The 24653-nt window shown below is 42.0% G+C and overlaps 1 protein-coding gene across 1 annotated transcript in view; it reads left to right on the top strand.

The window, feature by feature from the left end:
- Positions 1 to 15757, top strand: part of ATP7B (ATPase, Cu++ transporting, beta polypeptide) — a 29981-nt gene extending 14224 nt beyond the window's left edge. The window contains exons 7-21 of the mRNA XM_009882364.1: positions 204 to 378; positions 957 to 1190; positions 1377 to 1468; positions 1611 to 1738; positions 2858 to 3012; positions 3222 to 3356; positions 4101 to 4295; positions 5864 to 6046; positions 7596 to 7794; positions 9144 to 9290; positions 10607 to 10749; positions 12336 to 12539; positions 12645 to 12762; positions 13606 to 13708; positions 15218 to 15757. Coding sequence (XP_009880666.1) covers positions 204 to 378; positions 957 to 1190; positions 1377 to 1468; positions 1611 to 1738; positions 2858 to 3012; positions 3222 to 3356; positions 4101 to 4295; positions 5864 to 6046; positions 7596 to 7794; positions 9144 to 9290; positions 10607 to 10749; positions 12336 to 12539; positions 12645 to 12762; positions 13606 to 13708; positions 15218 to 15482 — 2476 coding nt within the window. The 3' untranslated portion in view covers positions 15483 to 15757. The remainder of the gene's footprint in view (positions 1 to 203; positions 379 to 956; positions 1191 to 1376; positions 1469 to 1610; positions 1739 to 2857; positions 3013 to 3221; positions 3357 to 4100; positions 4296 to 5863; positions 6047 to 7595; positions 7795 to 9143; positions 9291 to 10606; positions 10750 to 12335; positions 12540 to 12644; positions 12763 to 13605; positions 13709 to 15217) is intronic.
- Positions 15758 to 24653: the final 8896 nt, after the last annotated feature.

Consider the following 24653-nt stretch of genomic DNA (forward strand, 5'->3'; position numbering starts at 1 on the left):
TCATTAGTTCCAGTTCTTAACTGATAGAAGTCTATAGAAATCTATAAAGTTAAACATGTAGGAGACACTGACACTGCCCCAATATTCCAAAGCTGTGTGTCAGTACAGTACTAATACCCCAAGCTCTGCACTGCAAGCACACTGTTTGGCCTGGGTATTGCAGGGTGTATGACAACCAGGGATTTACAGCTTCTACTTTTCAGGTGGAGGAAGTCTTTCTTGTGCAGCCTACTGTTTGGTATCCCTGTCTTGATCTTAATGATTTATATGCTAATACCCGGCGGTGAGCACCATGGGTCTATGGTGCTGGAACAGAATCTCATTCCTGGATTATCTATTTTAAATCTTCTCTTCTTTGTCCTCTGCACTTTTGTTCAGGTATGTCCACAGTACTTCCTAGGAGTTTGCTTTATATTCACCTCCCATTTATGCAACCTGATGTGATAAAGACAGGAAACTGGAAAGGTTTAGAGGATTAGCACTGCCCTCTTGTCTGTACCACCTATGCAGAATGAAGTGGCACTTTTCAGCAAGTTGTCCATTCTGTAATTGCTCACAGCACTTACTCTTGCCAAAGTTGTGTCAAAGTTCCCCTTTCCAAGTGGGGAAGCTAGTAGTAAAATGAAGAAATACCTGATCAGGTGCCAACTAATTGGATAGCTATAGGTAAATCCCTTCAACTTTTGTGTCTTATATACTTTGCATTGCGGAGGAAAAGGATGATATTTAGCTGGCAGAATTGTTTTGAGAACAAGAAAGGGCAAGGGAGAGGATGGCAGTGGAGTCAGCCTCCCAGTGGACCACTCCACTGAAGTTCTATCAATATAAAATTTGCATGGGGCAGCAATGCTTTCCCTTATCTACTATGTGTTTATATTTCTGCTATAGGCAGTATTATGTACTGTGCTTTCGTTGCTGTGATCTTAATACAAGTCTGTCCATGCTTACACCAACAGTTTCTTGGTGGATGGTATTTTTATGTACAAGCTTACAAATCACTGAAGCACAAGACGGCCAATATGGATGTGCTCATCGTACTGGCCACGACGATTGCTTATGTGTATTCCTGTGTGATCCTGTTGGTAGCGATAATTGAAAAGGCAGAGAAAAGCCCTGTCACTTTCTTTGACACTCCTCCAATGCTGTTTGTGTTCATTGCCCTTGGGAGATGGCTGGAACACATAGCAAAGGTAACTCATTTTCACACTAATTATTGTGTATTTCTGATGAGAGGAGAATAAAACTGTTCAGAGGAATTTTGAGTCAGATGTTTCTGATGTAGCCTATATAATACAAGGTCATTTAGAGTTTATTGTAAGTAGACATCACCATTTATAGATATCAATATATTTTAAACATTTTTCTCTGTTTCTTAGAGTAAAACCTCAGAAGCTCTTGCTAAACTTATATCTCTTCAAGCCACAGAAGCCACTGTGGTGACTCTTGGACCTGACCACTCTATCGTCAGGTATGTATTTGTGAACCAAAACCCCTTCAGCCTGCCTGAGTGCACAGACTAGACTTGATGCAATTAATGTGAAACCATTACTATTCTTTTGAAGCTGATGGCGTAAATAATCTGTCTGTTCTACTTGTTGGGCTTTTTGCAGGGAGGAGCAGGTAGCTGTTGAACTGGTTCAAAGAGGTGATATTGTAAAGGTTGTTCCTGGTGGAAAGTTCCCAGTGGATGGAAAGGTCATTGAAGGCAGTTCTATGGCAGATGAGTCTCTCATTACTGGTAATTTCCCTTACACTTACACAAAGAAATTACATCTTCTAGAACATTATTTTACAAGAAAAGAGTAGACCCAACCCAAAAGCTGCTGTCTGAATAACCTCCCACCTTAATAGATGCTGTGCCTGGCCTTTGTGAGCTTGAATTCAAATTCCTCGTCTGCACACACCCTAAAAAGCTGAAGAATTTCCGCTCAGTTTGGTCACTTTTACTAACAGATGGGACGGGTAGAATCTAAATGCTATTGTCATTATTCCACAGATCTGGTGGGAGTTTCCCCTGAATGTATTTGTAGAGATGGTTCCTTCTCAGAAATAACTTCTAAAGGGCGATGGGGAAATAATGCTGAGATATTGGGTTGTGTAGGCATGGGCACTGAACAGGGCTTCTGACAGGGATCTGCCAGTGAGCAAGAAGGGGGAAAGAAAACCTTACAACTTGATACTCATTAAGGGTGATGGGACGTCTTCACAGCTTTTGAAATTTTCATTTCATTTTGTAAATATAATAAGGATTTATTGCATCATGTAATTCTTATAAACAAAGGATATAAAAACTTTACATGTTTTAGTTATTTATTTACTTTGCTTGGGGAACAGGAACACCCTTAGTTTGAGAGAACCAGTCATAATCACTAACCCTAAAAATAGATAAAATAAAGATTTTGTAGAGCTAGTATTCTTGAAGAGGCAGTGTGAGAACAGGATTGTCCTGGTTTGAGACTTTCCCACAGGGACAACTTTTCTAGTCTTTGAAAACCGAGGGTGGTGGAAATAAAGACAGATTGCTCAAGCTCCCATGGCTATGAAAATTGTTAATCAGAGAAATTCTTAGCAGTTCCTTTTACAACCAATTTGTTCCTGGCCCTTTTGAAGGATGGCGTACTGGAGGGTTAGGACCAAGGAAATAGCACTTGCTTTGAAACTAAACCTAGAAAAAGGTTTATAGAAGTATGACAGCACTTATACATGTCTTCACGAGACAGAGATATACAATATGTAATTTCTTGTTATTATTGCTTAGCATGCTGATTTTGCTGGCATATAATCAGCTGTGTGCTAACGAACTATGTTCACTACTATTAGGGGTATTGCCTCATTTATTCTTACCTTTTCTTTCTAGGGGAAGCTATGCCAGTCACTAAAAAGCCTGGGAGCACTGTGATTGCTGGTTCTATAAATGCACATGGCTCAGTTCTTGTTAGTGCAACTCATGTTGGTAATGATACCACTCTAGCACAAATCGTGAAATTGGTGGAAGAAGCTCAAATGTCAAAGGTAAAAATAATAGAAAAGGAAAACTTCTTCACAGATTTTGTTTATATGGGAAAAAGATTCTGTATTTTTATATATTTACTTGTTCAACAAACTGTGTTTTCCAGACTTCAAAGTAGAATCAGATGAAGAATATTAGATATTTTCATGAACTCTACATACTTACGTGTTTTGATCATAAACATACAAATAATTGTTTATCTTTTTTATAGGCACCCATCCAGCAACTGGCAGATAAGTTTAGTGGATATTTTGTTCCATTTATCATCATCATTTCAACACTGACATTGATAGCATGGATCACAATCGGTTTTATAAATTTTGATGTTATTCAGAAATATTTTCCTGTAAGTAATTTCATTAAGAGCTGGATTTTGGTGTTAGGATATCTTCCAGTGTAATTAAGATACCTTCTGTGTGGGGGGTTTGATGTTGCAACCTGGCAAATACTTTTGTACAATGTGGTGTTTTCTACACAGAGCAGAGTAATTACAGTAATTAAAATCTGTCTGCAGGTATAAGTATACTTTTGCGTTTAGCCCTTAGCTCTGCACGGGGTTCCTACAAACTGAAATTATTGGCAGTCTTTCTGAACTAAACATGATCTATAGCTGCACCGCAAGGAGCTAAGCCATTCCTATATTGCCTGTAATTTTTTTGGATGCCCTTGTTCCTGATGGCAGATAGTGGGTTTGGCTGTAGAAAGAAGATGAGCTTCTGTTATCTTTAGTATGTGTATTTGCTATGGTCAGTAACTGTGGGTATCCGTGTACCTGGAAACAGGGTTCTCTTTTACTAAGTTGTAAAGGAAATGCCAGCAAGTCATATTGTCATCTGGGAGCCTGAGAGCAGAGTCAGGCATATGTGTGCTTGAGCAGAAAAAAACCCAGAAAATACTGCCATAAACGATTCATAACATTGACCTTTGTCTGCCATTACAGTAACAATAATAGATTGCTTTCCTATACTGGAGGTTTCCAGGTAAATGTGTTTTTTGAAATGGCTATGATTGATTGTACATCTATATTATCTTCTATCAGCAATCATACATCTCTCTTTTTTTTTTCTCCCTCTTTTCCCTCTTCTTGCAGAATCAGAACAAACACGTTTCAAAAGCTGAACTAATACTGAGGTTTGCATTTCAAACCTCAATCACTGTGCTGAGCATTGCATGCCCCTGTTCTTTAGGCTTGGCTACCCCCACAGCTGTGATGGTGGGCACAGGAGTTGCTGCGCAGAATGGTATTCTCATCAAAGGTGGAAAACCCCTGGAAATGGCACACAAGGTTAATAGTTCATTCCGTACTTTTGTAGCTTACCCAGCTGTTGCTACATGAAATATAATTTCCCAGGAAATCCTGCTAGTCCAGAGAAAGACTGCAGAATGTTGGTTTGGTTTTGTTTTTTTTTTTTGTTTTCTATTGGTTGCTGCTCATTAAGGTAAAGAAGACAGATCTGACCTTCTTTCTTCAAAGTAGTGAGAGTAAAGTGTTCAGAGCCAACAGTGCCTGCAATCTTCTGCCAGTGAGGCTGCTAATCTTCTGCATGACCTCAGAGGTTTCTGACTTTTGCACTCCCTTTACCTATTCTGCAAAAGAGCACGATAATCCAGTGTTTTCCTTCTTTCCTCAGAGGGGTCTTGTGAAACGCATATTGTTCACGATCAGTAGTTTACAATGTAGGGTGTAAGAGAAAACCAGAATGAAATTCTTTTAGTGTATAGAAAAAAGATGGAAGGGAGGCAGGAAAAGCCCTTCAAAGACAGAAAACTGTTGAAAAGAGAAGAAGATTGAAGGAGGAGGAGGTTTGGTATGTCCCCAGCCAGTGAAAAGAATACGAGTTTAAAGCATGTTGTGGTAGACTGGATTAGATAGAGGCAGAACATTTTAAGTGAAAAGGATGGTAAGAATAAGTTAATCAGACTGATCATTCTTGTTCTTACTGTACATTATAAAGTACAGACCAGAAGTTTTTCCAAGGCTCTGCAAAAAAACCCCAACAACCCAAAATTACTGCTAAATATTCTCAGGACTTTTTACCTTTTGAATCTAAGTGAGGCTAGGGTCAGGGCTTGGAAAATTAGGTAACCTGTTGGATTCTGCAAGGTTGGCAAGTTGGAATAGCTGGGAATGGAAATAGTGTCTACTTTACTGAGGTTTCTGGTCCTTTATTGAGTTTTTTGGTTTGTCTGTGTCTCTGTGATGTGTTTATTTTCAGGATTGGAATTGGCTTTATCTTTGGGTTTCAGGGTATGCAGGGCTGTGGTTTTTTGTTCATTCCTGATTCCTCAAGACCTATTGGGCTGGCTAACAAGTGATTGCTGAATTTGGTGAATAGCATGAGTTTGAGTTTGGTTAGGTTGTTGTTTATGGAACTCATTGCAGCTTTTTGCACTCTTCCCACCTGCTCTTATCACCAAATAACTTCCTGAGTCCTCTTTCCTCAGTGCTGTTGTTAATTGTTTAGAACAGGATTTGTAAAAGTCCTCCTTGAATCATATACCTTGTGATAAAAGTCATTATCTGAATCCTGCATGTGGATACATACATGCACAAACAAAGGACAGTACAAGTCCTGCAATGACTCTGTTGTGTGAGATCCTGATGTAGATACAGGATGATGTTGCAGCTTCAGTGAAATCACTGTATGGGGAATGCATAAGAAAACTTAAGGAGACCTACTGTACAGATAGTTCAAGGTACATACAGGAATACCTACTTTTGTAGATTCATTCTGTCTTGGTGTGGATATAGTCAACTGATTATTAAGGTCTTGCGTGTATTTATGTGCCTAAAGCAGATGAGCATCCCTATGCTTGTGGGTTTAGGCCGTAAATCTGGTTTATTTCTTGCAGATCAAGACTGTGATGTTTGATAAAACTGGGACCATCACCTGTGGAGTTCCTAAAGTCATGAGGGTGCTTTTGCTGGGAGACACGGCTGTGCTCTCTCTGAAGAAGGTACTGGCGGTGGTTGGCACTGCAGAAGCCAGCAGCGAGCATCCTTTAGGAGTGGCAGTCACTAAATATTGCAAAGAGGTACTTAGCCTTCCTATTTCATCTAAGGCCTGAAGGAATGTGTGCAAATGCAGCAATGTTATATAAAATGAGCAAGTCCCAGAGGGTCAGGCCTCCCTGAAAAGTAACAGGCTGGAAAGCTGGCAGATTTTATGATTGTGCATCTTAGTCTGGACAATACCACGAGGGATATTCTTAGCTTTGCTTTTCTGGTAACGCTGTGGAGTTCTCAAGATCTTAAATTTTTTTTTCCTGAACTGGTGGGAAAATAAGGACTGTGGAATATGTGCAGGAGGAATACTTATGCTTAAAATAGACTTATGAAGCAAATGTGTGTGGTGACATTTCATATGTTACCTGACTGTAGTAATTTCTATTAGTCACTTGCTTATAGATTAGGCAAAAAGCTTTAAAACCTGAATATTTAACTGTGATATTTGTGAATTTCACAATTGAATTAATAGATTACTCAAGTCTTCGCAAATTTTGCAGATCCTCAAAGGTCACTTATATATTGCATGTGTTCCTCAAATGTTTCAGGAAGAATAAAAGCACAAATAGTAACTAAAATAGGAAACCTGATTTAAATAAATAAGTTCTTTCTGCTAAGACAAGTAATTAATTGATTTATGGAAAAATTCATTGGCAAGAATATATCAAACTTATTAGTGATAGATCTTTCAGAAGTAAAATTAGGAAGATAACAAATTTAGAAGGAAAAAGAGAGTTTGGGTAATGATTCGGTTGTCTCTCTCGTATTTTACATTTTCTGTTTTCAAATTTGTCTTAGTTCTCTGACACTTCCGTAGTCATCCTATGCACTACTTATTACTGGATCATGGCTTACATGAATTGCAATACTATACTGTTTGCTAATATTCTTACTACCCACCTTATCATCACTTTGTTGTAAGAAGGTCACTGAAAGTTACATGTAATTCCAACTCCCAGAGACAACCCAGAATAACATGTTTATAAATGCATATTTTCTCCATTCTTTTTGTAACTCATAGGTAATCCCTTTTCTCATCTTGAAGGTGCTCACTGGCTTCTCTCTCTAACTCAAGAGAAAGACCCAGTTTCTTTGTCATCTGGCCAGATCACTCCAGGAATTAGATACAGTTTTTCACTGTACTTTTACATATATATAAAAGGCCTGATTCCCCACAGCCAGTTGTCTGTGAGGTTAATTAGAAGTTGCATCTTTCCAGAAGCTGTATGGCTTATTGTTACAGGATTTCTTGTTAGTTCCTAGTCTTGGCTGAGTTCATGAACCACCAATGTAACTGCTTTGCCCTTGAACTACCAGGAAAAGCTGTCCTGTGTGGTTTGCTGCTGCCAGGGCTGAGACCTGGATCTGATCTGTATGGCTGCCCCTTTCTAGTCTAAACCACAGCACGTCCAGAACATCCTTATTTTTAGTCCTGTGCTACTGATACTCCATGCTGCTTTTCTTTCAGTCAGTCATTGTCAAGAGGAGGAATGAGGACTCTTTTTGGCAGGAATTATCTAATATTTGTACCCCACGTGGTCAGCACAGACTGATGATGAACTCTGGTTATGTCCGCAGGAGCTTGGCACTCAGAGCCTGGGATACTGCACTGACTTCCAGGCAGTCCCAGGCTGTGGCATCAGCTGCAAAGTTGGAGGTGTTGAGGCTGTCCTGGGCACGGCTGAGGAGGGTCTCGATAAGCTGGATCCAAACAGGAGCAGGGACAGCAATGCTCCTCTGGGAGATAATGAGCTGATCACACTCTCCAAATCACATGGTACGTCTGCCCCCTTGAAGTGACCACCAGTTGCAATGAGAGGACTAGTGTATCAACAGTGCCAACCACTGTAAGAAACAATCTTATTGGACTAGGAACAACAGAAAGATGGATTTACGGTAGAAGGAGACAAAGAAAACAAGGGACGAAAATGTACCTTAACAAAAATTGAAGCTGTTTCTTTCCCTTACTCTCAATCTCTCTGCAATTCAGAAACCTAAATAAGAATTTAGAGACTACAGTGACAGGTACTTGAAAAGCCCATATAATACATAGGTAATAAGGCATATACAGCAATGTCCCTTTTGGAGAGAAGAATGGTCCAGCAGAGAGCAAAGTTTGCCAATTAGCATTATCTTCCCATTTAGAGCAATTACGTTTAACATATGTTATCTTTCTGCTACTTTTTGCATCCTAGCCTTTAGGTCTATATTACCTTGGACCTTTTGTTTTCTGTTCATAGATCTCTCAAGGCATTTACTTTTAAAAAAAAATCTATTCAGCAGATGCACAATAAAGTGTGTTATATCTGCAAACGAAGTTTCAGTGCCTGATGTTTTTGATTAGGCTGATATGTTTGTTTTTGTTTCTGGCTCAGTGGAAACCACTTTGCTCTTTTGTAGTGTAGGAGAGAGAGAAAAAGTATTTAAAGCCTTCCTTAAGAAGCTCATCAGTTCTCTTCAGAAGACTGTGGCTCTTCTGACCTTTTTGAGAAAGCTATTAGAAAAATTAAATAAAATAAGAACTTTAATCATCAGAACTGTGCCATTTATGAATGGTGTTAATGTAATATTTTCTCACCTGCTTTGTACAGCTCCTGTGAAGTTGAATTGAATTCATAATGAGGTGCTCTACATACCGTTTCATTGTTTGTTAGAACAAAACTACTTTTTTCTTACCAGAAATAGCCTTTATATTTGAAAGAAGTCATTAGTTGTGAGAACAAAGCAGCATGGTATTTATGAAATGTGCACACTGCACTTATCCAGAAAAACAATGCCAACTGGAAAAGGCAAATACAGGCAAATACTTCCATTACGTTCATGACGCAGTTCTGTGTATAAACAGGCACAGATTGAGTCTTGAAGGTTAAATTTTGTGCGGCTATCTTCAGGTAGTGCCTATGCATTTGTGTTTGGCCATGACACCAGCACTTCAACAAGACTAATTCTGTTTGTGTCTTGGGTGTGACCATTGCCGGTCTGGAACACACACACAAAAAAATTAGGAAAACCTCTTCAGAATGTCTTTCTCTACCTAATGCAGCCTGACATTGTCATCCTCAAACATCTCTGGCTTGTGTTCACTATTTTTGAGTTGCTCATTTTTCTTTTTGTTTGTGCACAAAGGTCCATCAGCTTCTCATACATACTCAGTGTTGATCGGAAATCGTGAGTGGATGCGACGCAATGGCTTGCATATTGCAAATGATGTAAATGATGCAATGACAGACCATGAAACGAAAGGACAGACTGCCATACTCGTGGCTATAGATGGTAACTGCTGTTCTTTGGAGTGACTTAATACATATCAATTGATCCTACCATGGAATGGATAAAAACAAACTCTGGAGCAATTGATCAGTGGCTTACTGTCAATAAACCACTAATCTTAGTGCAGAACTGCAAAGTATCAAGGTGTTCTTAAAAGAAGATTTCCCCTCAGAACAGTCTTTATAAGATTTTGTTGGGTAGTTTTTAATTTAAATAATTATTTCTGAACCTCCTGTTGTGTAGGACTGTTGTTCAGAAGAGCAGTGCCAGTGCAGTGCCCTGTCCCATCCTGACTTTACATCACTTAAGGATCACAGGCCAACGTATTGCATCACATATTTCAAAACATTTCGTGAATAAACATGATGATTCATTAGATCATTCAAGTGTAATAGATTAGACTAAATGAGTTTTGCCAGAGGGGTTCTGTTCTGTGCTACACAGAAAAAGATCCCAGATAACACCTTTATATGAGAAACTGCAATAACAGTGATAGATTGTCAGGTCATCTGTGATCCTGAAATGGGGCCTCTGATTCAATTACTGAATAAATATTCTTGGTGCTCCTCCAGAGCAGTTTTGAGAGGCATTTGCATGTCTCAGCCTGGGCTCCATCAGCAGTCCAGGAAAATCAAGTACACTTAACATGGAAATAAGGGCTCTGATGTACCGCTGGCATTCCTATCACTGCTGGTGATAGCAAACAGAGACACAGGGGTGCAAAACCTACTTAAGTCCTTACTTTTGAAAGGTAGCATGCAATGATAAACCAGTGTGAGATTTTTGTAAGTCATGTGAAGGAAGTGTGGATGCACTTTTAAGTCAATATGTTGGAAGGCGGGTGCAACACTTTTGTATGAAAGTACTTAATTATAATAGAGATCCAACCTAGAAAGATTAGGGGAAATAAAACCAGATACTGTACATGCTTCCTCCTGGTGGAATGGCTTCAATATCTAACCTGGGCACAAATACCAAACCTTTCTTTGGCCCACTCTTGTATTTGTCCATACCATAAAACCTAGAAGTTGGGCATATTTAAAAGCTACCCTCCTCTTCTCCCCTTCCTCTTGGTCCCTAAACATCAAAGGTGTTTGTTGTTTGATCTGAAACAGATAAATAAGAAAAGTGTGTTTGTGTGTAAGAAAGAGACCATCACTTAGAAAATTGTAGATAGTTGTTCAGGCTTATGAGTGTCAGTATTGCCCAGAACATGTTATTTCACAAGCCACCATGGTGTGATGGAGGGGACGTCCCATTCTCTTGCTGCCACTTTGCCTACCACAGTTCTGTCTAACAGAGGATGTTTCTTTGTGCAGGTGTATTGTGCGGAATGATTGCAATAGCAGACACCGTCAAGCAGGAGGCAGCCCTTGCTGTGCACACGCTGAAAAACATGGGAATAGATGTGGTGCTGATAACGGGGGACAACAGAAAAACTGCAAAAGCCATTGCTACTCAGGTATTTGCTTCTTTGCATTTCAAAAAAAAAAAAACCAAAAAAAAAAACCATGATGAGGTTCTAAAACTCTGCTTAGCCCAGTGAATTTGGAGCAGGAACTCAAGTTCCCTGAATGCATTAAATGAAGACTAACTTTTCTTGAATTGGACTGAAAATCAGGTCACATACAATGGCACTGTAAAGGCCAGTGGCTGCATTAAGATCCCACTGAGGACAAGTAGTCAGTACTTCTCCAGAGGTACAGAGTTTCTTGCAGTAATTAGTCTGTTGCTAAAATGAAGCCTTCTGCTTCCTTTCACTGATGGGCTTGTGTTTGGTTAGTGATAACGAGAAGTTCCTTTAAGGTCCAGTCCTGTTCCCAATAATGGAAATGGGGATTTATGATTATCTTTACGGGAAATATAGTAATAAAAAGGAGAATTATTGTTAAGAAGCATGGCAGTCTAAAAGAGGTTGGGTTTATATGAGATTTCCGTGATCTCAAACTACAAGTGTTGCTCCAAAGGCAAAGCCAAATTCTCATTCTACTGTGCTACATTTCCACCCTCTCCATCTTCATTTCCCTCTTTCATTTTGCACTGGTCTACTTCTAATCTACTGTGTGCCACCTTGCTTTCCTAAGGTATCCCACCACACAGCTAACTCAGCCAGCAACATGGTATACATGTTCTTGTATGTTGTGACGTCTGGTTTGTTTCTCAGTGTGATGCTTTAATCCTTCCTTTGTTTTGAGTCATGCTTTCACTTTTCTGTCAAATTGTGGTAAAGCACTTTCCCACCCCACCTTTCTTTGTTAAGAGAAGCCTTTCAGAAACAAGCTTCAATTTATGGTTCCAGGCACTCAAGTGAAATTTTCAAACAAGCTTATTCTGTGCCAACCTGTATTTTCATTGAATTTTTGGCACTTACTTCCTTTCCCATGGAAAAATGGTAAGCCAGTCCTAAAAACTTTTAGAAATGTAACTTTTTGAAAGGCTAAAAGAGAGCTACTACCTTGTGTAGTGAAAAGCTGATCTCTGCCTGGTGAGGCAGCCAAACCAGGGATATGATCCCAGCCCTCTTTGGTACACCCACTTGTTTATCAGCTACCAGCACTAAAGCCATTGGTAGTAACTCCATATTAGTTGAGATGTGGATGGGTACAAGTGTTTAGCCAGCCATCTGCTTTATTTTCATAGTTCTTTTGAGACTTGCACATACTTGCATTTCTGTGTTTCCCCTGGGGTAACTGCCTGATCATATATTGTTCCTGTGTTGCATTTCACTGAAACCATTATTGGTGCATCAAGCAGCATGATTAGCTGAAAACTGGCTCTTTTAACCATCCGACCTTTATTGCCAGGGCAGTAGAGCTTCAGAAGCGCTGTCGGGTATGACACTAAGGGCAGAGTGTGGTTTGCCAGCCTCTTTGCAGTTACCAAAAGCATGTTGCTCTTCAGCTTTCTGTGTAGCTTGCAAGTGTTGCGTCCACCAGAATCAGTTTGGTTCATCTTCCTTTGTTTCCCCTTCACCCAGAACAGCAAATGGCTCTTCCTTTTAGCAGGAAGCGTATCATCAACTGGGTATGTTTCTTTCTTTGTACATAGGTTGGGATCAAAAAAGTCTTTGCCGAGGTTCTTCCGTCTCACAAGGTTGCAAAGGTCCAGGAACTCCAAAATGGGAGGAGGAAGGTTGCCATGGTTGGTGATGGAGTCAATGATTCCCCTGCACTAGCCAGGGCTGACGTTGGAATTGCAATTGGAACGGGCACCGATGTTGCCATTGAAGCAGCAGATGTTGTTCTTATCCGAGTGAGCACTACGGTTCTGACCTGTCCTCTTTTATCACTGACGCTCTTCTTTTTGGTTTGGTGTTCTGAAGACTGCTTGTGGAAAACTTTCTCTTATGTCTTGCAGAATGACTTGCTGGATGTGGTTGCCAGTATTCACTTATCAAAGAGAACAGTTCGAAGAATACGAATAAATCTCATTCTTGCCTTAATTTATAATCTCCTTGGAATACCCATAGCAGCAGGTATGTGACTGCCAGAGCTCAGCTTGTCGAAGACAGCAGCACAGTTGAGCTCTGTGGTGCCTCTCGCAGGATTTCCTGCTTGAGGAACCAAAGAGAGGTTCTCAGAGTATTTAAAACTTGGCAGAAGAAAGACAAAACAAATTTTAAAAAGTATTTTTTTCATGTTATAGAAAAAATCTTTGTTTCCCAAATTTTAAACTTTTAAGAATACATTCTTATATGATGAAATTAAAACCGTGCTCTTATTTCTTATAGCAGTACTCGGGGATTAGTTTCTGTATATTCAAATGCAGGTCTAATTGGAGATATCAGACCACTTCTCGGTATTCCCTCTTCTATTCACCCCGAATCACACATTTTCTCTCCTACTACTTGCATTCTCTCTGCTTCTGGCAGATATCTTCTCATCTCCAAATTCCTCCTTAAAACTTACGTCAAGCATTCCTCTTTTTCTTCATTAGTAACCTCTCCGTCCTTTGCCTGGACTATTGCCTTGTCTTTCTGTTGCTTTTGCTTTGTTTTATATGTGCAGAATAGCTGGAAGGGATAAATAGTCTTATCTTGTGGCTGCAGTATTGTAGTTGAATTGGTGCAAAGGTCATCCCTTGCAATGGAAGAGACATTTAAAAATAAGTGAGTAAATATATATCAATCTAGTTGTGTTTATGGAGGTCTCAGCAAGTCACGTTGTAGAACTGCTGATCTGTTCTATGATATGCAGGGACAGAAATGTCTGTCCTGGTGGCTGATGTCCATATGTTTTTTTGACAGGTGTGTTCATGCCAGTTGGCCTCGTGATTGGGACAGGTGGCTCTGGCTGATGTCCATATGTTTTTTTGCTAGGTGTGTTCATGCCAGTTGGCCTCGTGCTTCAGCCTTGGATGGGATCAGCTGCAATGGCAGCTTCTTCGGTGTCCGTTGTGCTGTCTTCCCTGCAGCTGAAATGGCAAGTTGTCTTATACTAATCCATTGGGGAACCGTAGGCAGCACTGCTGCTGGGACTCAAGTGAGATGTTACTTTGGGCTTTGTATACCTGAATGTACCTGACAGTCCTTTAGCTTGGGGTTGTTCTTTCTCATCCTTGGCTCCAAAAGAGACAGATGTCACTATTGTGAACACACCCGGACTAGGACTGTACTCAGCATTCTTTAACTAGCAGCTAAAAGTGTGACTGGATGCCACCTGAGCACCTGTGTTGGACGCCTTGTTCAATACCAAGTGAGGTAATGATCAGCACTGGTTTTGCTGTGACTATCAAGTGAACAAATCATTCAAAAGACAGTTATCCATAATGTAGCAGTAGATGGTTTTTTTTGAAGATTTGTACCTGATTTTAATTTTTATCTATTTAATTTAGCTAGAGAGAGACAGAGAATCTGTGTATTTATTCTTTTGGACCTTGCTACAGATAAAGTATTTTGCTCAATTTTTTGGAAGCAAACCAATTTCTGTACCATAACAAGATTTTTCAAATTCTATTAATTTTTTTATGCTACATTTTTTGGGGTACAGTTACAGTGGACCTGTTTTTAATAGCATTGTGAGCAAACATCTTTCAAAAATAACACTTTTTATGGTGTCTGAAATTAGTCCAAACCTTCAAATGCTTCTATTGTAGCTGGGGTCTCCCGTAGTGTATTGTATTGTATAGTATACTATACTATACTATACTATAGTACAGTTCAGTATAGTATAAACTAATATAGGAAATCTGTTGCTGCATCATGATTCTGATCTTGCAAATGCTCAATAAGACCACAACCTAGAATAAAAACTACATACATGCTCATATCTGTTTGCAGAATCAGCACTACTACTACTACAGGATTTTCATCCTAAAAAAATTGTGTGTAGTTATCCGAAGGATGAGAAATTTCTACAAAGGGATTCCTTTATTCTCCAATTCTTTTCATCTTATGCTGGTTACACTAAATATCGGACACCTTTGTGGTTAGATATTGAGAACCCTGCCCCAAACATATTTGGCTCCAGACTTATGGAAGCTGCATTACAGTATACTCTGTAGGACAATAATTTTTCTTGAAGCCCCACATCAGCTGAACAGAACTTCAGATTCCAAAGAACACGATAATACATACATGTGAAGAAGATTATGCACCCTTGCCATTGCTGGGCTTTTTTGGACCTAGAATACATTGAATCAGAAAGTGATTTTTGGGTCATCTGCTCCATTTCTCTGCAGTTGTCTACTACAAACCCTTTCATAATTCAGCAAACTCATAGTTTTTCTTAAAGAATCTCACTTTGAGAGTTCCTCTCTTTTACTATTGAAATGTCTTAATGCTGTGTGATGAGTACGCTTAGCCATAAATATTGTGTCTGAAGTGCAGGTAACATTTAGGTGGTCAGAAGTTTCTGATTTGTTCTAATGTTGAAGACACTTCTACACATTGGCCTCTTGGTACTAAACATGTCTTCTCTTTCTCTTCTTAGTTATAAGAAGCCAGACACAGAAAGTTATGAAGCACAAGCTCAAGGCCGCATGAAGCCACTTACTCCTTCCCAAATTAGTGTTCATATTGGAATGGATGACAGGAGGAGGGATTCTTCCAGACCGGCTCCTTGGGATCAGATTAGCCAAGTGTCTCTCTCTTCCTTGACTTCAGACAAGCTGCCGAGACGTAATGGTTTTGTTGAGGAGGAAGGGGACAAGTGGTCATTGCTCATGAACAGAGAAGATGAAGAACAGTACATCTGAAGCACTGTACGCAATTAAGGAGGAAATATTCCTCCTCATCAGCGACGGGAGGGACCGACTTATGTCATCGAGAGCTTCAAGGTTGTAAGTGAAGTCATTCCTTCAGCTCACAAAACAATTGCTACTCAGCTTGATGTTGAGTTGTATGGATTGTGGATTTTTTTCAGGTCACCAGTTATTTCTAGTCATAGAAAAGATCTGTGGCTCTATAATGAACTGGCTCCTTTGCACACAGCGATTAGTGAAAGAATGTAAAATTGTAATTTTCAGAGTCTAAAAGAGTTTCTGTCTTCTAAACTGTTTGTTGGGCACCAAATTTCATACCTTTAATTCTTTCTAACTTAATGCTTTTAAGAGCACATGAAGAAAAAGTATTTTCAGAGCTGCCAAATATTAATTTCTGTGTGCAAGTGAAAACAGCCAGGGCATAAGGAGTTCTGTGGTTGGAAGTTGTATTTTCATACAGAATCCTAACTAGTCATGTGACTGTGAGAGCACTTTGTATTTAGGATTCACGTGCATCTCCTTGGACCAAAAATGCTTCGGTGTTTCACTGACTATAACCATCTGAAAGGTCTGTTTCAAAGACTTCCACTTGCTTTCAGGTATTGCATCCTTTTGATGCACATTTCCAATGCTAAACTTGTTCTGTCATTTCCGCTGCTCTCCTAGATTTTCTCTTCTGCTCCATATGAGCCCTTTTTTCCCCTTTCTTTGTGCAAGATATGTTCTATGAGTTATTATCGTGTTTACAGACATTGTTTGGGACAAACTCCTTTAAGTCACCAGGAACTATTCTGTTCCTATTGAAGTCCACGAAGGCAGAGCAATTCCTGGTCCAAGTTACCATATCATTTTCCTGTGGAGACCTTGTAGAACCCTCTGAAGCTCCTGACAATTGGGCAGTTGTCTGTCTCTTCTCTCTGACAGAGTGAAAAATTTATGCCAGTGTGAGTGAAGGTGGTATTTACCGTGGTGTGACTGAGAGAAGAACTAGCACTGGTGTGACTCCAGCATGGCTAAATGGAGTGAGTTTATTGCATGAGTTAACCCCAGCTTGCCAGTTGCTTAAAATGGAGCCAAAAGTTTAAATGGTAAAGGTGGAAAAATGGCCTTAAAATGTGGGGCTTTTGTTATATAAATAACCTTTTCTGATTACAGAAAGACTTGAACTAAGAAGATTTGTAATAGGGTGAATTTTAATGTAAATTTGTATTCATGTTTTGAATTGGTTTTAATTTCCTTCTTTGCTCTAGTTTCATGAGAAATCAAGGTGCTGAACAACCCTTTTTCACTTTAATGTCTTTACCAAAGCTTGCAGTAACTTTATCACTGTGAATGTCAGATTCATCCCTTAACACTTTTTAGTCAGGACAGTAGGAATCAATGGCTTTGGTGTGCTGGATCCAGTCTTGGGGTGCTGCATTGCTCCACTGTGGGACTCTGAAGCCAGCAGACCAGAGTTTTATAGTCTAATCTAAACAGTGAATGAACAGGAATTACACTGCTAAGCAATGCGAAATAACCACTTAGTTTCACTGACTTAAATACAGAACTGTTTCCAACATGGATTCAAATCCTGTTCCTCCTAATGTAAAAGTGAAAAACAAGTCAAAGAGGAAAAGAACTGTGGTTAAAGCATTGAGCCGGTCTTCCTGTTCTCTCTTCCTCTTAGTGTTATATTTGAGCTCTCCTTAGCAAACATCAACAGCACTGTCTTAAGTACAAATACAAATCAGTTTTAAAACTCTAAAATCTCTTTACATGTGTAGAGGTTACTTTCACAGCACACACACTTTTCAAACATGCCGGGGGTTCCTATACATGTCCCTGTGGGGAAGATGGTCTACTGTTTCACTGTTTTATGTTTTCTTACCAGTGCTTACAGTAAAAATACTGTGTTTTTTTTTTTAAAAAAAAAAACAACCCAAACTGAAAACCAAACAACTTTGTGTCTTTGTTTTTCTTTTTTTGGAGGGGTACAGCAGAAAAAAAAAAGAGCATAAACAGTGACTGTTGGATTGCAGGATACATATACACAAGAGAGATTTTGTGACTGCTTTATGATCTATTTCAGGTGGTATATATAGAAGGGAAAAAAGAGACCGTTTCATATCATGTGCTGAGGCAGGTGAGGTTGCAAGCATGTTGAAGGATGGAGTTAGGATTCAAAATCATCTTGAGAAATTGGACAGAACTGACAAACTTTGCAAACAGGAAAGAGAGGAATTAAAAGTCAGCTCGGCAGAAAAAGGTCAGGTAGTTGGCTGGCATTCATTTTGTGACCCCTTCTAAAAACATAGTGGTGCTCCAAAATGGACAGAAACATTGAGATGTATAAAGACTGCATCATCCATATGACATAAAATACCTCTTTCTGTTCAACTCTGGAGAGGCATCAGCTGAAGTATCAGGTCTAGTTTTATATGTCATACTTGTTAGGAAAAAACGGAGGAGAGCAATGAGATTTAACAGAAATCTAGAAAACATGTGAACATAAGTACATGAGAATGAGAAATATAAGAAGAATATCGAAGGAGTTTAAGTAGGTTTGCCTACAGAATACTCAAAGGAAATACAAACCTCCAAACACAAAGAGAACAATTTATTCCTTTCATCTTTTCAGTGTCTTTTATGTTCGTGGTGGCTAGAACAAGAAATAATAGGCTTATTGAATCAAAGAAGATTTAGATTAGTCACCAGGGAGGAACCGTGAAACAGGAAAGATTATGGAGCACTGGAAGAGATCGCCAAGGGGGCTCTTCAGATGCATATGGCAATCATCAGGCATGTATCTGATGACAATGCGTTAGCCAGAGGTGAATCCTGCCTTGAGGCAGGTGACTGCCCTGGACAATCCCCTGACCTTCTCTCCAGCTGGCCTTTCTCTTATTTCTGTGAACGTAACATGAACTGGAAAATTGTTGGAGTAGAGGACTGATCACACTGTCCTGCTCTCAAGAGGTGCCAAAGGACCGGAAGAAAAATCGGCTTTGACTTTATTTAATAACTTGAAATGAACTGGAAAATATGTTAAGGTTTCCTAACTATATTTGCATAATGTCTTAGACTGTAAACTGCTGTGAAACTTGCATAAATGCCGATAAGGAAGTTAGCATAGCTACACAGAGTCAAGAAAAATAAATATAAGTGCTAGTCCTGACATTTGTGATCATGTGCTCTTGTTAAACCTGAGCTGACTCACTGGAAGGTGTCTGATGGAGGACAGCATCTACATTTCTGTGTAACATAATTATGACCTTTCTTTAACTTCACTGTGACCACCGGCCTGCAGACCCCCCAGCAGAGCAAGGTGTTGGCCTGTGACTGGCGGTCCTCTGTGCTATGACTCAGGTCCAGTAAAAGGGCTGGAGGACGGTGCCCAAGAGGACAGGCTCTTGGGGTAATCCCGAAGCTCGGTGCCCTGGCTCCTTGCCAGTACACCACACTTCAACGCGTGCCCAGGACTGAGTATTTTGATGGATTAGAGAGTGTGGAGGAGCTTTTCAAATGCCAGCTTTGGTCTTAGGTGTCTGCATTGCGCATGTTCTCCCTGCATGACTCAGTTACTGCTGATCTGACCCTAAAGATTGATATAGCTGATGATTTACGTGGGACATCTTGTTATTTTGCCCTGGAGTGAGTCTTTTCCTGTAACTTTTTTTTTCTTTTAGGAACACAAAAGACACCTAATGAATCAGATCTTTGGCTTTCATGTCATTTTTAGTGCAATAGCTCAGGAGCAATGTTTCCTGTGAAGTTTTTCAACTGTTTTTCTTCTCCCGCTACAATTTTGCCATAAATTTTTTTGGTGCCCTAAGTTCACAAGACAGAAATTATTCCATTTCATTTCTTCCTCCCTTCCTCCTTTTTTAAGCAAATTGACTGTCTGATTTCTATCTGAGCTAATTACAACCCTTCTCTGGCTAAAAGTTCTTCCAAGGACTGTATTTTCTCTAGATGCACTTGTGTGCGAAGAAAACAAACGAGTAGGTGGTGAAATTATACAATGGTGTACAGGGATGGGAAATCAGATAACACTGAAATGTCAGATTTAATTTCCTCTACTAAAGCGCCAACAGCAAGCGTGTTGGTTTTCAGTGGGAAATCACTTGAGAGTCACAACAAAAGAAGTGGTGAAGGGCAAAGCATCCTGCTCACATGTGAGTCTTAGGCTCAAACACGGGAGGAGGCAGAATAATTCCTCTCCTTGTCTCGAGTTAAAAGCACCCAGACTTTACAGGCAAGCACAGCCCACCCACAGGCTCTCTGTGCACTGATCTGATTTTCATGTTTTGTTTATCTTCATGCATAAAAGGATGATTTCTGAAGTTTCCACTGATGCTGCAGGTGAAGGGGAAGGGATGTCGCAGGAGGAGGTGTGTGTTTGTTTCCCCACTTGGGTGTTCAGCCGCCCCAGGTGGAGGTAAATCCCCTGGGAGATTTGTGCTGGTCAGTGCTGCGGTTCAGGGGCATCGGTGCGAGTTTTGGGTTGGGGGGCTGTGGCGCCTGACAGCCAGCACCTCACCTCGCTGGGGACCACGAGATGTCACTGCAGGTCCAGCCCAAGCCAGAGAATCCCCTTAATCTGTAAAGCATCTGAAAATCCCATACATTCAGTGCTGGTTACTAGCGAGGGAAAAAAATGCAAAGGGAGCAGTTTAAGTCAAATAATACAGCGTGTCTAAAATTTGGGGCTGACTTGGCATTATATAGCCCAGGAAAAGATTTTAGGCTAGCATTTATTTGCCTTGAGCTCTGACTTGCTACTTTCTTTGTATTATTTGACTCTTAAGTAAATCCTAAGCTCCACATATGCTGTCTGCTGAAATTACTGTTGGCTTTCTTTTTCCTTCGACAAGCTGAGATTCAAGAAGAAAAGCAGTGCTGCAGGAAGGCGAAGCATGGTGCCTGCACCCTCAGAGCAAACCTGCGCCTTGCGATGCGAGTTTAAGCTCCCCAGGCAGCTGAGGGTGCAAGACTGCTTGTTTGGTTGGTTTTTGGTTTTTTGCAGACTCTTACCTTAGGGGAAGTCACCTTGTAGACGCACCATAAGGGTCCAGGAATGCATTTCTGTTCAGAGGAGCACCAAGGCACAAGTGTAAATCCTTTTGGAGTCAATGAAGGTAAGGCACATGCTCAGCACTTCTCTGAACTACAGCTGCATGTGTCTCATGATAGATATAAAAAAAATTTAGGCATAAATCTGAATATTTGAGGCCTCCACAGACTTGGGGAGCTACCCAAAATTCAGGTTACTTCCTTTAAAATAAATAAATAGACTGGGCTTGAAAGAAATTCCCCAAACTGGTTTTCCTCCTCTGCCACCTCTTTTTAAGATGGACACAGTGCAGAACGTGTGTGTGCGGTTGGCAGATGGCACGTCACTGCTGTGAAACGCAGCAGTGCCACCGTCACGAAGCGCTGTAACTCTGTATTATAATTTAAACCACTACAGCCCTGCTTGCCTTCAGCCCCCAGCAGCGTGAGGAGCTCCCAGGTGACACCGGCTGCTGAAGAGGAAGAGGAGCAGCTTCCAGGCAGTGCCAAAGATGCTGATGGAGATACCGAGGTTCAACGGGATCACTCTACTTTGGTAGTGGATGGTTGGTGGCAGTTTTGCTTAAAGCTAATCACTTTAAAATTGGCTTCTTTATTTTTTTACCATTTCTATTGTTTGGGAACACCTGGCTGAGCATTAGTGTCCCCTGAGCTCTTCACCTTTCTGCTACACATGCACGAGGGTGATGCGTTAGGATCAAGGGCTGGAGGTGGCACCCTGTCCCCGAGCCATGGGTGGCAGGAGGAGGAGCCATGGGTGGCAGGAGGAGGGCATGGTGTCCTCTGGCCAGGCATAGAGGGGCTGCACAGCAAACCTGGTACTCCTCAGCTGTCCTGCAGCTCTGTAGCTTTTTCCTTGCCTGGCGGGCAGCACACGGTGCTGGAGGCATGAGCTGGATGCACAACACACACGTGGATTTAATCAGGCCCCTTGGGGGACCCAGTGCTTTCCAGCTGCGGGGGGGTAAGCAGGAGCTGGTGCCAAGCCCTCTGCTGGGAAAGGCTGGGGCGCCTTCCCTCTGTGCTGGTGGGGCCAGGCATCAGGGAGTTGGCTGCGGTCATAAAATCATGGAATGGTTAGGTCATCTAGATCATCTAAAAATCATCTAGTTCCAACGCCCCTGCCATGGGCACGGACACCTCCCACTAGACCAGGTTGCTCAAAGCCCCATCCAGCCTGGCCTTGAACACCTCCAGGGATGGGGCATCCACAGCTTCCCTGGGCAACCTGTTCCAGTGTCTCACCACTCTCACAGTAAAAAATTTCTTCCTTATATCTAACCTAAATCTACCCTCTTTTAGTTTAAAACCATTACCCTTCATCCTGTCGCTACACTCCCTGATAAAGAGTCCCTCCCCATCTTTCCTGTAGGCCCCCTTTCGGTACTGGAAGGCTGCAATAAGGTCTCCCCGGAGCCTTCTCTTCTCCAGGCTGAACAACCCCAACTCTCTCAGCCTGTCTTCATAGGAGAGGTTCTGCAGCTCTCTGTGTCCTCTTGTGTGCACTCATTTTCAGTTTTTAGAGCTGGATCTTAAATTCCCTGCGTGTCAGTGGGCCGGTTTATGTGGCTGAAGCAGGGGACACAGCTAAAGGTCTCGGTCAGGGAGGGCAGAGGACTTCTGAGTCGGCAGTGAAGGTCAGGTGTAGGTGCTTTAGTACACGGGTGTGTGCCGGCTTTACTGCCAGGTGGGGGGATTGCTTCATCACACGCTCCTGGTGACAGACATGATAAATTTTGTCCCTGGAGTGAAAATGTAACGGGCTTCTCTGCAGAAGCATGCTGGATTTTAGATGGCCCAGATGTGGTATGTCCCCGAAGTGACCTGTGTTACCTCTCCATTGACGGGGATGCGCAGGATGTGCTGAGAGCTGTGGCCAGCTGCACGCTCTGTGCACAGAGAGCATCGTCACTGCCACACGTGTGTCCTGCTGTGCCTCCAGGGGGGCCTCTGCATGGGCAAAGCCCGTGGACTATTTCCTGGATGCTTGCTAGCCCAGGGGCTGCAAAAATATTTGGTTGCAGTGAAAAGAAACAAAAAACCTTGGCTTTCCCACAGGACAGAGCATCAAACTATACAACGTAAGCCACTGCGGGCTGAGCTGCTTGTCACCTGTACTCAGGTGACCAGCGGGTTACGTCCCAGCAGCGTTGTGCCCACCGCATCCAGCTCACGCAGGCAGAATGGGCAAAATTGTACCCACTGGGACAAATCAGACCCGTGTGGGGGACTGCTCCAAAGCCCGCCCGTGCTTTCCGGCGGCGCGGGGAAGGGCCTGCGGAGTCAGGCCTTGCTGTGAAGGACCCCCCGGCTGCATCCCCGCAGAAAGGGACATCGCCTCCGAGGGTTAATGTTATTTTAAAATACCTCTGCTTTGCAGTCGCAAATCTGAGCAGCTGAGAACAACCTGAAAATGCTGAACAGGAAAGAGCTCATTAAATATATACTGTCACTGATTTATAAGAGAGTGTGGAGACAATATAATTACTGTAATTATGTCAGATACTTGCTGCAGAGTTGCCATTTGTGTTGGGAATTTTATCCTCTCGCTATGGCAAGAGGATTAAAAAAACCCCACATATACCTGCCAATATATTCATGCCACAGGTAACTTACTCAGAGGCTGTTGTTTGATCGTTCTCTTTACAGATGATGGAGATCATTAAGCGTATCATCATCTCGGGGATGAAGGGGAAGCAGGCAAGGCTTTTGGGTAACATGCTGCTTCCTTCATGCCCAAGGGGGAGGCTGATTTTGGCTGTCAAGGTGACTTGGCCAACGGTGACTTGACCTACCCCAGCCAAGGCCATGTTGCAGTGAGAAAGTTTGTACCCGTCGCTCACAAGAAGCTGCTGAAAGGGAAGTTTTGGTGGAAGGTGCCTGTACTCACCTGCTTCTGCTGGTGCAGGTACCCACCGCTGGGATGGGTGGGCTGAGAAAGCCAGAGGTGGGTGCTGGGTGTAAGGTCCCACCATGCCTGCCCTGCTGACCGGCAGCACTCGTTGAAGGATGCTGTGGGCAGAGCATCTCTGCCATAACTTATTTTCCTCCTCTGTGAAGGTTTGCTGTAGCCTCCTCCTGGTGATGCTGGCAGGGTCGGGAACACCAGGTGACCCCCAGTCTATTCCGAAAACAGGGTGCCTGATCTTTGCTTGTGGCTGCTGTGGCGGATAACAGCTGTGCCGCCAGGAAAGTATGATTTGTGTGGTCTGTGAACCATAAAATACAGGCTTATATGGTGCTACTGGGTAAGGTGGGAAAGGGAAAGTACAAGGAGGAGAAATATTTTCAAGGCACACAGGTATCTTAAAGGGGGTAGGAGCTGCTTGCCACGACCTGTTATGAGCAGAGAGAGAAACTGGGACTTGAAGGTTGCTTTTGTAGGGAGGCAGCACCCAGATTTTCAGGCCACCAGGGCACTCTGCTGGGGGATCCCAGAGGGTGGAAAGCCTCAGCCGTTCAGAGGGTTGCCAGGGTCTGAGGAGCGCCCACCGCAGCTGAGAGCACTCCAAAACCTATGAGTCCATGGCAGGTTTCACACAGCACCTTTGCAGTGAAGGAGGCAGCAGATCAAGTCCCTTTCCCTGCAGAAGCCATTAAGGAGTTATTAGTGGCGCCAGCAATAGCTCCACATGCCTGAAGAGAAGGGAGAGCATGGGAACTTGACAGAGAGCTTTCCCTTCAGAACATGTTAGGTTGCAGGACAAGATCCTCTTGCTTAAATAATAAGCAGGTTGGACAAAGGTAAGGCAGCAGAAAAATAGGCTCTTAAGCAATCTTTAAAGTCACAAGATTTGCTTTGCCCAGAGACTTTCATCCCGGGATCTTGGCCCAGAGAGGGCAGGGCCTCTGCGGCCCTGCTGAGGGGGAGGGATGGGGAGGGAGGTGGAACCAAGGCTGAGCTCGAAGCAGCCTCACTGTTTTCTTCCTTTGAAAAAGCATTAAATTCTCCAGAAAAACACACCACCGTGCCTGGAATTATTTAAAAGGCGGGTAGACATGGTGCTTAGGGACATGGTTTAGTGGTGGTTTTGGCAGTGTTAGGTTGATGGTTGGACTTGATGATCTTCAAGGTCCCTTCCAACCTAGACGATTCTATGATTTGGTAGC

The sequence above is a fragment of the Charadrius vociferus genome, unplaced genomic scaffold (genome assembly GCF_000708025.1).
Source record: "Charadrius vociferus isolate BGI_N301 unplaced genomic scaffold, ASM70802v2 scaffold263, whole genome shotgun sequence".
Lineage (NCBI taxonomy): Eukaryota > Metazoa > Chordata > Aves > Charadriiformes > Charadriidae > Charadrius > Charadrius vociferus.